At 47.5% G+C, this 12,575-nt stretch overlaps 1 protein-coding gene across 2 annotated transcripts in view; it reads right to left on the bottom strand.

Moving 5' to 3' along the window:
- Nucleotides 1-7,097: 7,097 nt before the first annotated feature.
- The window catches only part of Tekt1 (tektin 1), a 24,871-nt gene continuing 19,393 nt past the window's right edge, over nt 7,098-12,575 (bottom strand). For both annotated transcript variants that reach the window (XM_005349628.3, XM_026780640.1), the window contains 2 exons: nt 7,992-8,188; nt 7,098-7,347 (listed from right to left, as the gene is read on the bottom strand). In XM_005349628.3, the coding sequence (XP_005349685.1) occupies nt 7,137-7,347; nt 7,992-8,188 (408 nt within the window). In that variant the 3' untranslated portion in view covers nt 7,098-7,136. The remainder of the gene's footprint in view (nt 7,348-7,991; nt 8,189-12,575) is intronic.

The following is a 12,575-nucleotide window of genomic DNA, read 5'->3' as shown; positions in this document are numbered from 1 at the left end:
GCCCTGATGCTATGTTAAGTTGAGGGGAAAACACCAATCTCTACATTTAGAATTATATCTATCATATAAAACACATCTAAAGACATTTTTAAAATCTGTAAGAGTTGTAATAAAGACTGATTGGGAGTAGAATTTTGTTGGGTATTTTTTGTCTGTTTTGTTTCCTTTTATTTTTCAACTTTTCTACAATGATGATGTCATTTTTGGCTTTTGTTTTTGTTCGTTTGTTTTCGTTTTACAAGACAGGGTTTCTCTGCAGCTTTGGAGCCTATCCTGGAACTAGCTCTTATAGACCAGACTGGCCATGAACTACAGAGATCCACCTGCCTCTGCCCCCCACCACCCCCACCCCCAGTGCTGGGATTAAAGGCGTGTGCCATTTTTGGTAGCTAAGAACATGATCTAATATGCCTCTGATCATTAGTGACCCCAGTGACCTAAATACCTCCCACTAAACTCTGCCTCTTCAGGTTTCGAACATGCCCAGAGCCCAGAGATGGCGGAGGCAGATCCCACAGTTGACTGCCTAGGCCAACGGTGGTGTATACTCACAGGTCTCCCTGAGCGAAATGCCTGCTTCCCATTGCACACAGAGGCACTAGGGGACTCAGTTCTGACCAGCACAATCCTCCTCAGCATCAGGGGAGGAACTGCACTGGTAGAAGGCATGCACAGGCCGCAGTCAAGTGCGCCACAATTTGAGGTGATCCGAAAGCCTACAAATGCAGCCAGCTCACAGAACTGAGTTGCTGGTTTCGCTTAACGTGTGGTGTGTGGTGTCTTCTGCATCGGGAAAGCTAAGTCACTGATAAAGACCTGCTTTGCACTCACCTGGGACTGTGGTTACCCACCCCCTTCACTTAAGGCAGAGTTAAATTTAGGGAGTGTGAGTCATCTTAGGAAACAGACTCCCCAGGATTAGGGCTTTGAAGTATTGGTCACTCCCTGGGATTAAGGTATTAGACTATCAGGTCGGATCTGGAAACTTTACACTCAGACTCTAACTCTGACACCTCAGCCACAATGAGCTAATTGCCGACCATGCCACAGTTTTTCCACCCACAGCACCCTTGCTACTAAATTCCACTATGGTTCTAAAAGGCCAGCAGCCTACTTGAGTATGAATCCTATGTTTGGTACCCTCCTAGGCCTCAGTTTTCCCACCTATAAAATGGAGATCACAGATTGCACTGCCACACATAGCAAGTACCCCACGGGTGTTAGTGGCTGCATTATCAACAATACACGTGTAAGCCTATCCAAAGCCCAACTTGGCTTGGATTTGAGATCATAAAATATTTCCTAGGGACCCAAATAGACCCAGTTTTTGCTGTTCTAAAAACAGCATCAGCCTCTTTTACCCCTTCGACTTTGCGTATGCTATACCACTATGTCGGATGTCCCTTCCATTTCTACCAAGTTGCAGCTATTATTGAGATCACACTCGAGTGGCCTCAGCCCTACCCCACGCTCCCAGCCTGCTCCTCTAGTCAGGCAGCCATGGCCTGTGACAGTTCTTTGTGTGAGAGACATGAAAACTCCCTGGAAGTCAGTGATTGGGAGGAGGAGGTACAGGGATGCCCAACATGAGGTGATGGGGGGGGGGATCTCAGAATGCCTGCAGAAGAAGAGGAGGTGCTCCAGAGGTGGGGCAGTGAGTCTGGCTCTTGTCACTTTGTCTTGGTACACTGGCCGCCACGTTTTCTCTCTCGTTTCCGGTTCACATAGCAGAGAACAGCTGCCATCCACGAGAGCAGCCAGACGGAAAGGTGGCTTTCTCTCCCAAGCCCAAATTCCTCAGAAGAGGGACTTCTTGACCCAGTTTTCCATTAGCAGCCACTCCTGGCCCAGTCAACTGTGGTGGGAAGCAAACAGGAGAGGCCTGGGGGCTGCTGGGTCAGTGTGGAGGAGGAGGGAACACCCCACCGAAGAGAATAAGCAAGATGACACCCTGCTGCTCTCCTGGGGCCCTGCAATGTCCCCACACTGTCTGGTCTCAGCAGGGCCATTCCCACATATCGGTTAAAGGAGCAAATGATAGAAACTTCTAGAAGCTTCAACTAAGAAAGGGCATCTTACAGAAAGGACTGCTGTCTGCTTGAGAGGACCTGGGCATCTGCCTCCTTCTCCTGCATCCTTTAGATACTCCCATCTCTATGTGTTTCAGGTTCCAAATCCTGGTTCCTAGGGCACAGACTGTGATCAGCTGCCAGGGAAAGCAGACTGTCTCACAGATGTGACTGCAGAGACTTTTGTGTGCACTGCTTGGTTCTCAGAGAAAAAAACCAGGGGAGCTAGAACGTGGCCTCAGGGGCAGCTGTCTGGAAACTCTGTGGGGACCTGAGTTTTGAAGTCCCCCCCCCCATTCCTCTCTAAACCTCTATGTTTATTTAGCTCAAGCTAAGAATATCCTGACTGGTTAGCTTAAGAACAAACATTTATAACCAGAGGCAGACGAATCTCTGAGTTCAAGGTCAGCCTGCTCTAAAGAACAAGTTCCAGGACAGACAGAGCTACACAGAGAAACCAAGTCTCATAACAACAACAACAGAATATAGATACATGAAAAGTAGGTGCTAATTTCAAATAGGTCTTTCTGGGTGTGAGGGCAACCTGGCTGCCCTGTCCGTTATTCTGTGGATCGCTGATTCAGCTGATCTGACTGGCTAGACAAGTGTCCCCTCCCTCCCTCCCTGTTCCACGTTCATCCCTCCTGAAGTTGTGCATTCTTCAAAGAGGACGAGCTTCCTGGAATAGAGGAGGACCAGTCTTCAGTGGAGGATAGCGGAGTAGCCCCGTTCCCCTGGTAGAACCTCCACACAAGCTCTCAAATAGGTCTTTCAGATTTGAGTCCCCACCGTAAGTGTCTCTCTCTGGTGAGCTGAGATGACAGGCGTGGGCTGCCACACCCAGCTCCTCGCTGCTTTTACAATGTTTCTAATCGACATTAAGTTTCATGCCTTTGTTTCGCCTCATTCACCTCTATGGTTGCTTTCTACCACACAGCTCTGATTTCCCATTTCCAATAGCAGTGCGGTCTTTTAAAGTAAACTGCCTGTAAAATGAGCATGTTTCAAGGCAGTGCACCAGACCTTGTCACGGAATGGCTGACAATCTGAAAGTGTCAGTCGTTTGGTGAGTGCCACAGCCAGCGCTACAGAGACACCCTGTCTTGAGAAACTGAAACAACAGCAATGATCAAGAATAAGCATTGATTTCTCCCACTTTGGGCAAATGGGAAGTGCAAGGCTAAGGAGCCAGTGGTGTGGCATATGATGAAAGCCCATTTTCCAGTTTGTTACAGGGTGGGGGTGTGGAGGGGAAGGACACTTAAAGTCAGTAATCCCGTGCAGGAAATCTCTGCCTTCGTGACGTCAGCTCAACCCTGTTACCTCCCAAAGAGCCCACTTCCTACCCTGATCCACTCTCTGTGGCTGCTAACTGAACCATTGAAAGGTGAAACTTTAATTCTGTTTTTCTTTCATGCTGATTATGGACAAGATCAGCTTTAGCTCTTTTAATGAAGATTCAAGTTTAAATGACCCCTGATTTAAAAGTAGTTTTATTATTTGTTTGTTTGTTTTTTACACGGTGTCTCACTTTACAGTCTAGACTGACCTTAGACTCACTACATACCCCAGGCTAGCTGTGGACTCCTCAATCTCCTACCTCCCGAGATGTATCCCACTGCGCCTGGCAAGAATAAGGTTTATTTTCTCTGGCTCAGTGGACAGAGAGGCTGCAACAGGTGAACTTTGTAGCTCCAAAGGTTCAGACAACTGTCAGCTACTGCCGACACCCCTGTGAAACAGACCAGAACAGCTCTTGACAGAATGTCCTCACTCCACACAAGTGCTAACAAACAGGGAAACAAAGACAAATTTGTTCTCATGAAGCTGGTGCTCCTGAGTTTCATATTTATATTTTAATAAATGGTATCTGCCACAACTGAAATGTTGCACACAATGACAGTGCCTGCCTAACAGTGAGTTGAGTGACCTTTTTTTTTTTTTAATAGGCCTGGCCTGGCTTTTATAGTTGGGGAAACTAAGGCTCAGGAAGCTGTGAAGCTTGTTCTGGGTCCTCCGCAGGCTGACAGATGGGTCCGCTCCAAGTTGTACCTAAGTGCAGAGCCTGGTACTAAACAAATTCTGAGCCCGGGAGCTGTGTGCTCAGGAATGATTTCTCTGTCGTGTTGCTGGCTGTGTCGGGCCCCATCCCTGTGCTGAGTGGGCAGGAGTTCTAAGTCTGCCCTCCAAGCCGGAAAAGGAGATATTTTTGCCCTTCCAGGTCAGAGCAGCAGAGTACCCACAGACTTCCTGCTGGCCCTGGGGCAGGGGGTTCACTCAGGATGCGAAAAGGCATTCCGAAGGGTGGTGCTCAGGCCCTGAGTGGTTGAGTCACAGAACACAAGGCAGGCATTAGGCTTCAGAAAGGGTTTTCTATCTCAGCTTAGCCACTTGATGACAGCAGAGAACAGATACCCAACTCCTAAACTCCTGGGTGTTGGGTCCGTAGCCCGAGAAAGCCTTGTGCCCCTTGGTACCAGATTTGGGGGATGTCAGAAATCGAAGGGTTCTGTGCCGTCTACGCCAACCCTCTCGTTCTACGGGTGGCCCTAAGAAGGAGAGAGGCATTCCTGGCCAAGACTAGAATCCAGGTCTCCTGGTTTTCTGGCTGGTGGTGTGTGCTCACCACCTGCTGTCCCCTGGGTGTCAGGACACCAAAAGTCAACCCAGAGGGCAGAGGCAGCTCACTGTGTAGACAGACACTGAGGAGGCCAGCCCTTCCTAGCTGACAGGTGAATGATGGGTAAGCGGTGTCCCTTGGCCAATGCTCTTCCTTCCCAGTCACACAGACCTAGTCCTGAGTGGCTGTGTCTCCACAGAGGCGGCTGTGTCTCAAGAGACGGCTGTCTAAGGGAGAGCTCTCACTGGAAAAGAAGGGCAGCCGTGGGGAAAGTGTCTTCATTAGAACCTTTGAGAGGTGTATAATCATGGCAGGAACAATGTAGCAATGTGGAGCATGGGTACAACACCCAATCAGGAAGAAAATGATTATTCTTTAAAAACTGAGACTGTTTCTGAGCAATCGGAATTGTGACAATGTGAAAGTGGTATTCCACATAGCTTGTGGTTATTGAGAATTGGCTTCCCAGGTGGTGGTGGTGCATACCTTTAATCCCAGCACTCGGGAGGCAGAGACAGGTGGATCTCTGTGAGTTCGAGGCCAGCCTGGCCTACAGAGCAAGTTCCAGGACAGGTTCCAAAGATGCAGAGAAACCTTGTCTCAAAAAAACAAAACAAACAAAAAAAGCAGAAAGAGAATTTGCATCCCTCTGACTCAGACTGGGCATGGGACCCTGTACACAGGCTCTCACTCCATTCACCACTCGTAGGAGACCTCCAATCAGGGATGCCTGACTCCAGAACTTACACGTGTATATGCATGCATGTTTGTAGGAATTACAAGAATTTATATGTGTTTACAAGAGCGTCACTACTGAGAAATACCTCCAGAGCCAAAACATTGAGGAGTGTGGGTGGGTGGAAGGGTGAGGAGAGAGAGAGAGAGAGAGAGAGAGAGAGAGAGAGAGAGAGAGAGAGAGAGGCATAGCTAGACTGACTCACCAGTGAGTCCCAGCATCCCTCTGTCTCTATCTCCCAGCACTGGGATCACAGACACATAGCTATGTGTGGACTTTTTTTTTTTTTACATGGGTATTGGGTATTCAAACTCAAGTCCTTGTACTTCACCCACTGAGCTATCCCCCCAGCCCTTCCCCTCCCAATGCCTGCTCTCTAAAGAGAATTGTTTTTAATTACATCCATCCATACTACTTGGGAAGCAGCACAAGGGCGCCATGGAGCAAGAGTGGAAGTTATAAGACAACTTGTGAAAGTCATTTCCCACGAGGGTCTCAAGTACCAAACTCAAGTCTTTAGATCTGGACACACGTGCCTTCCTTCCCACCCAGAGTCATCTTGCCAGCCCGTAGACACCTATACTCTTAACCACTCTTAAGAGATTCAAATCTAGGCCGGGCAGTGGTGGCACACACCTTTAATCCCAGCACTCGGGAGACAGAGACAGGCGGATCTCTGTGAGTTCGAGGCCAGTCTGGTCTACAAGAGCTAGCTCCAGGACTGGCTCCAAAGCTACAGAGTAAACTCTATGTCAAAAAAAAAAAAAAGAAAGAAAGAAAGAAAGAAAAAAGAGAAAAAAAGAAGAGAAAAGAGATTTGAATCTGTAGCATGAGTTAGAATTTTCTTTACCTTTACTGACACTCACTTTTAAAATGAAAATTTAACAATCCAGTGAGTACTAAATAGTCTAGAATCAAAGCCAAGACTTCGAGTTTCCCTCCAGGAAGGAAAAAAAATAAAGGAGTAAAACTTGTTGCCACCACATGGGGGCGCTGAAGGATGCCACTGCCTTCCCTACCCAGCCCAGGCTGCTGTCTTTCCCAGCTGTCTGTCAGAAACTGCGGCTCTGTGTGTAGGAATCCTACAGCAAATATAAAGTCACCACTGCTACTCTGGGAACCTTCCCTGAGCCTTTGAGCCAGGAACATTTCCTCTCTGACCTCACAACCACAGGCACCAGCGATTGTCCTGCCACTACTTGTCCCTGCCCCCAGACTGAACTTGACCTTAGCATATCTTCTACTTACTCGGAGAAAGGAGCCCCTCACCACCTTCTCTTTGATCTCTTTCTGTAACACTTGCATAGACTTGTGATGAACTGCCAGGAGGTGGGAGGGGGCATCTAAGCCTGTAGCAAATTGTTTCCTAGGATAAATGCGTGTCCAGACCCCTGCATCCCATTCTATGAGAAGGAAAGGGTATGCCTGGTAGGAAACCCAGCCTGATCATGTGAGTAGAATGGATCTCCAACGGTTCCCTCTTGCGGCCCCAAGTCCTGTGAGCTCCTCGTGGCTGGTTCTGATACATAGCATAGAACTGTGAAATATCAACCTCATCAACAGCCACGCTAGGACAGAAATCATAGACCCCAGAGGGCCTGAGATGCCCTGCCAAGAGGCTGTGGCAGGCTCCAAAGCTCTGCCCACACAAAACACGAGTTTGGTGCTACTGTTGTTGTATGATGTGGTTTAATGAGAATCTGAACAGCATCTAACAGCAGATGGCCTCCGCTCGGATGCCCCCCTCCCAGGACCCATGGTCATCGCCATCGCGAGGGGGGATGGACTTCCTCATCGCCATACACAGCACCTCGTCGATGTAGATGGTGTTCTCCTTAACCTGGATTTCCTCCTGCAGGGCCAGCTGCCTGCGGTACAGCGCCTTCAGCTCTATCTGAGCCTGAGCCAAGGTCTCCTTTAACCTGGAAGGAGGAGGAGGAGGAGGAGGAGGAGGAGGAGGAGAACATGGAGAACCATCACTTGCTCTGTACCACTTTCTCCAGGAGCGTGGTGATGTGCTTGGATAGTCAGCCAAACTGACAGCGCTCATCCCCTTGCTTGCCGCTCAAGGCAGTGTTTTCTGGCTGGTGGCCACAGCAGTCTTACGATATATATGTGCTGGATGTCGTGGGACACTATCTGTAAACCCAGCTCTCAAGGGATGGATGACGACTTAAAAGCCAGCCTAGGCTACATAGAAAGTTCAAGGCCAGCCCCAACTACTTAGCAAGAACTGGTCTCAAAATAACAAGAATTGGGGGACGCTGCTCCGTGGTAGAGTTCTTGCCTAGCGAACGCAAGAGCTTTATTTTCACCACTGGGGAAAAAAATGCCAAAATTTAGAGCGGCAGATATTATCTAAACATCTGAATTTGGACTTTATAACAAAATGTCCTGTGGTTGAGATCTACTTCATGGATAATAGCAGCCTTGGCTGGAGTTATCAGACCTGGTGTCTACTGAGGGCATCCTTGCAACCTGACAGAGCCAGTAGCACCCTTGGCCATGCCCCTCCCTGCAATTTACAACACGGTCTGAAGTCACATCCCGGCAGGGCCTAGCCCACCTGGCAACATTTTGGTTGATCTCCTGAACCTCCTTGATCAGTCGATACTGGGCAACATCACGACACAGTTCCACATTAGGCCGGTGTGTCCTGGTCTCTAGGCGCGTGTGCGCGACCTTAGCAGGTCCTTCTTGGTCCAAGATGGCGGTCTCAAGAGCGGCAATGTTTTTCTCCTGGGAAGCAATCTCTTCCATAACCTGACGGAAAGGATTGGAGTCAGTGAGGCTGTGCTCCTTGGAAATCGTGACCAGGTGCATTCAGAAGACCCAGCCTCGCTTCCCCCCCACAGACAGTCTGATCACGTGTCGCCAAAGCATAGATGCTCACCCAACTACGGAACCCCCTGGGGGGGGGCACCAAGTGGATCTGACTAGCCCCTCCTCACCCTGTTACATTATCACTCACACAAATGGTATGAGTTCCCGGAGAATGTCCTCAGCAAAGCATTGGCCATTGTTGTGGTTTGAATGAGAAACGCCCTTCAAAAACTAAACACTTGGTCCCTGGGTGGTATTGTTTGGGTGGTTATGGAACCTATAGTAGGTAAAGCCTTGCTGGAAGCAGGCTTTGAGGGTTTATGGTCTCATCCCACTTCCTGTTTTCTCTCTTTCTACTCTGTGTGGGGATGAAAATGTGAGATCAGTCTCCTGATCCTGCCATCAAGCCCTCCCTGACAGGAGGCACTCAGCCTGCATGGCTTCAATCCCTAGTCCTGCCAAAAATAAATTTTTGCTCCTTGAGTTTTTTTTTTTCAACTTTACATCATAAAAAAATTGCACACATACTGAAAGGTAGGTAAGCTAATGAACCTCTTTTCTATCTATAGATAGATAGATAGCCTAACTCAGCATGGTAGCACATGCCTTTAACCCCAGCACTTGGGAAGCAGAGGCAGACAGATCTCTGTGAGTACGAGGCCAGACTGGTCTATGTAGTGAGTTTCAGGACAGCCAGGACTACACTGTAAGACCCTGCCTCAAAAATAAAATCCAAACAAACAAAGATACCCAATCTTCTTTCATCCACGTGTCTCTCTCCCCACCCCTATCCATTAGCCTACTTGTTTTGTTTTGTTTTATTTTTATTTTGGTTTTTCCAAGGCAGGGTTTCTCTGTGTTGTCCTGGCTGTCCTGGAACTCACTCTGTATGCCAGGCTGGCCTCAAAGTAGATCCACCTGCCTCTGCCTCGCGAGTACTGGATTGAAGGTGTGCGCCACCGTCACCTGGCTGCAGCCTAATTATTTTAAAGTAAACATCACGTATTACATCATTTCAGGGTCAAATATTTGAGTCTATGTCTCTAAGCATGAGGATTCTGCTTTTCATGTGGCACAGCCACGATCTGTCTGTCACCCCTAGAGCACAGTCTGTCTGTCACCCCGAGAGCACAGTTCCTCACCAGCCACAGTCTGTCTGTCACCCCGAGAGCACAGTTCCTTACTGAATTGACGACCTACCCTCTGCTTTCCACTAATCTATGCTTTTTAGAATGTAGGCGAGTTCCATACACTGCACTTAGATTTTCTCAAGCTGCTTCTTAACTTGACTTAAGTTCAGGGCTGGAGAGGCGCCTTAGTGGTTGAGAGCACTTGCTGATTCTACAGAGGACGGAAGCTGATTCCCAGTTCCCACATCAGATGACTCACAACCCTGTAGCTTCAGCTCCTTGGGCAACTCACACGCATGTGGCACACAAACACATAAATAAAACTGAAAGTGATCTTTAAAAAGATACTACAATATTTGAAATTTAGCAAATGTAAGGGCAGCTTGGCGGTTAAGAGGACTTGCTGCTCTTTCAAAAAACCTGGGTTCTGTTCCTAGCACCCACATGGTCGTTCACAACCTCTGCAACTTCAGTTCCTAGCTATCTGATGTCCTCTCCTGGCCTCTGTGGGCTCTAGGCATAGACATATATCCAGGCAAGACACTCATACACATAAAATAAATAAATGATTATTTTGAATTTAGCAAATGTCAATCCCTTTTACTTTGTTGCGATTGTTTCTTCAACTTCAACTTTAAACTTAGCTAAAACCCTTGGTCTTTTATAGCTGCATTTATAAACGGATGCATATTTTGATACCTAAATGTCTTAATAGGAAAGCCTTCTGCCAATCTAATTAGTAAAACAAAAAAAAATGAATCATATGTTCTCTTAAATATTCTAATATTGTCTCCAAAATAAAATTTCAGGGCCAGTGAAACAGCCCAGGGGGTTAAGGCACTTGCAGTCCAGCCTCACAGCCTGAGTTTTCCAGAACCCACATGGTAGAAGGAGAGAACTGGCTTCCCGCATCTTATCCTCTGGGCCATCATGCACTCGTGCATGTATGTAGGTGTGAGGCTGTCACGCACACGCACACGTACACACACACACACACCCTTAGTTTCTGTGACCGTTCCCATTATTGGGGTTGCAGAAGAGCACCTCTGCTCCTGGCTTTTGTGTGGGTGCAAATGTCAATCCCTTTTACTTTGTTGCGATTGTTTCTTCAACTTCAACTTTAAACTTAGCTAAACTGACCTCAGGCCCCAACGCTTGCCCGCAAGTCCTTTACCACTGAGCTGCAGCCTGTTTTATCAGCTTTTTGAAAATTGTCATATAGTGTAGAGATTCAGAGGCTGGATTCACATCCAGCTCAGCACTGATATTCTCCAGTGAACAGCTCTGAACAGTGTTAGAACTCCAGACAGCTCATTACAGGGAAAAGAAAACCATGTGAAACTGATTATTTGTTACACAAAAAAGTGATTACTGACTTTATTGTAGTCCCTGGACTATTTTCTGAGCAACCATTTCCCATAATGAATAATCTCAAGTTTCTGTCCTTTGGACACATTTCCTATAGCTGCTGCCATCAAAAGTGATGCAATTAGCCGGGAACGGCTTCCCTGCTCGGCCAGTGGGCAAGCGGCTTGAACCTGAGCATGCAGCCTCACTCTCGCTTTGAAACACTGCAGTGATGGGGTTTTCTGGTCATCGATTTCCGGGAGTTGAGACTATCGTGACTGATGCTTGGTCTAACGATGCCAGCGTGAAATGTTGTCATTCTGGGTCACTGCACAGCAGGGTCGTTGTTTCTACCCCTAACCCATACACGCCAAATGCTCCACTGGGCCTCCAGCATGCAACACTAGAGTCCAGTTTTTCTGTTTTAGTACAATGTACACACAGCGTGCCTTGGTTTGAATATTTGTGTCCCTTTCAAAATTTATAACATCCAGTCTGACCAAGCTCCAGGTTCAGTAAGAGACCTCAAAATCATAAGGGAAGAGTAATAGAGGAAGGCATCTGAGTTCAGATCCCCATCGCACACCTTCGTAAAAAGCCAGGTGTGGCAGAGCACATATGTAACCCAGTCACTGGGGTGGGGGTCAGAGATCAGAGGATCCCCAGAGCTTGCTAGTCAGTGAGTTCAGTGAGAGCCTTGGTCCCAGAAAGTTAAGTAGAAAGGAATGGAAGAAAACATTCAAAGTCAACCTCTGACCTCCACATGTGGTGAACACACATCCATACAAGTACACATATGCTACACACACATATAAACACAGTAATATTCAGATGTACTTTGCATAAAACAGTCGGGCCTGTCGTGTGGCGCTGCACTAACTTCCACAGGGAACTTGATTATTTCTCCAACATCATGCATTTCTTTAGAAACAGCAGCTCAGCAGTTCTGTGGGCTCCACAGCCCTGCACTTGAGTGAATTCGCCATGCTTACATTTCCTAGTGGTTTATTTTAGCCCAGGGCTAAGATTGGAATTTTTCCGAATCAAAAGACAAACCCTCCACCATTGCTAACAAATGTTGGGTGCTTTTGGAAATTAGCTTATGATGTGACCTCAAAAGCCGTCCTCCTTGAGCCTGGTCCTCCTTGAGCCTGGCCTAAAGCTTCCAGGCAAGACAGCCCCGAGGTGCAGGACTTAGGATGCACTCACCTCGCCTGCACCTGGGGTCAAGCTTCTCTCAGACTTCAGGGCTATCAAAGTTAAAGCCTAGCCTTTCAACGACATTTTCCAACTCCCAGCAGTGGGTTCCAACCTCAAAGCAAGCCAAAGGAACTGTTCACATTTCAGAGGTCACTTACAGCCCAGTGAAGGAGCAGCGACCTCACCCTCTGCTGGGAGAGATTTACATGCTAAAAGGCAGGTATCAGAAGCATTTGACAGGAATGCGCAAGCGCTCCCCCCAGAAACGAACACAGCCAATTAAAGCCATTTGCTCGCACATTTTGTCAGCATCTGGCAGAATGGAGCTGAATGAAATGATATTTTTAGATGAGTTATGTAACAACTCGATACAGATCGGCATGGGATTTCCTAGGAGGCACTAACTTTGCATCAGAACAAAGCAAGCCACTATCTCCTCACAACAGAATTCCTCTCCTCTTAGGAGACCAGTGTTTAAAAACTACACCCCATCACTGTGATTACTGCTACTACTGAATTTCTGTCAGTGAAGAATTCTTGGAAATGTGTTGTATTCCTTGCTGTATAAATACCACCACAACACCAGTGATTGATGCCTGTTGGCCCAGAATGCCTACAATAGATACTATTTGACTTTTTTTTTTTTTTTT

The sequence above is a fragment of the Microtus ochrogaster genome, chromosome 7 (assembly GCF_000317375.1).
Source record: "Microtus ochrogaster isolate Prairie Vole_2 chromosome 7, MicOch1.0, whole genome shotgun sequence".
In the NCBI taxonomy this organism is placed as follows: Eukaryota; Metazoa; Chordata; class Mammalia; order Rodentia; family Cricetidae; genus Microtus; species Microtus ochrogaster.
The sequence above is the reverse complement of the archived record's forward strand: the minus strand, read 5'-3'. Positions and strand labels throughout refer to the sequence as shown.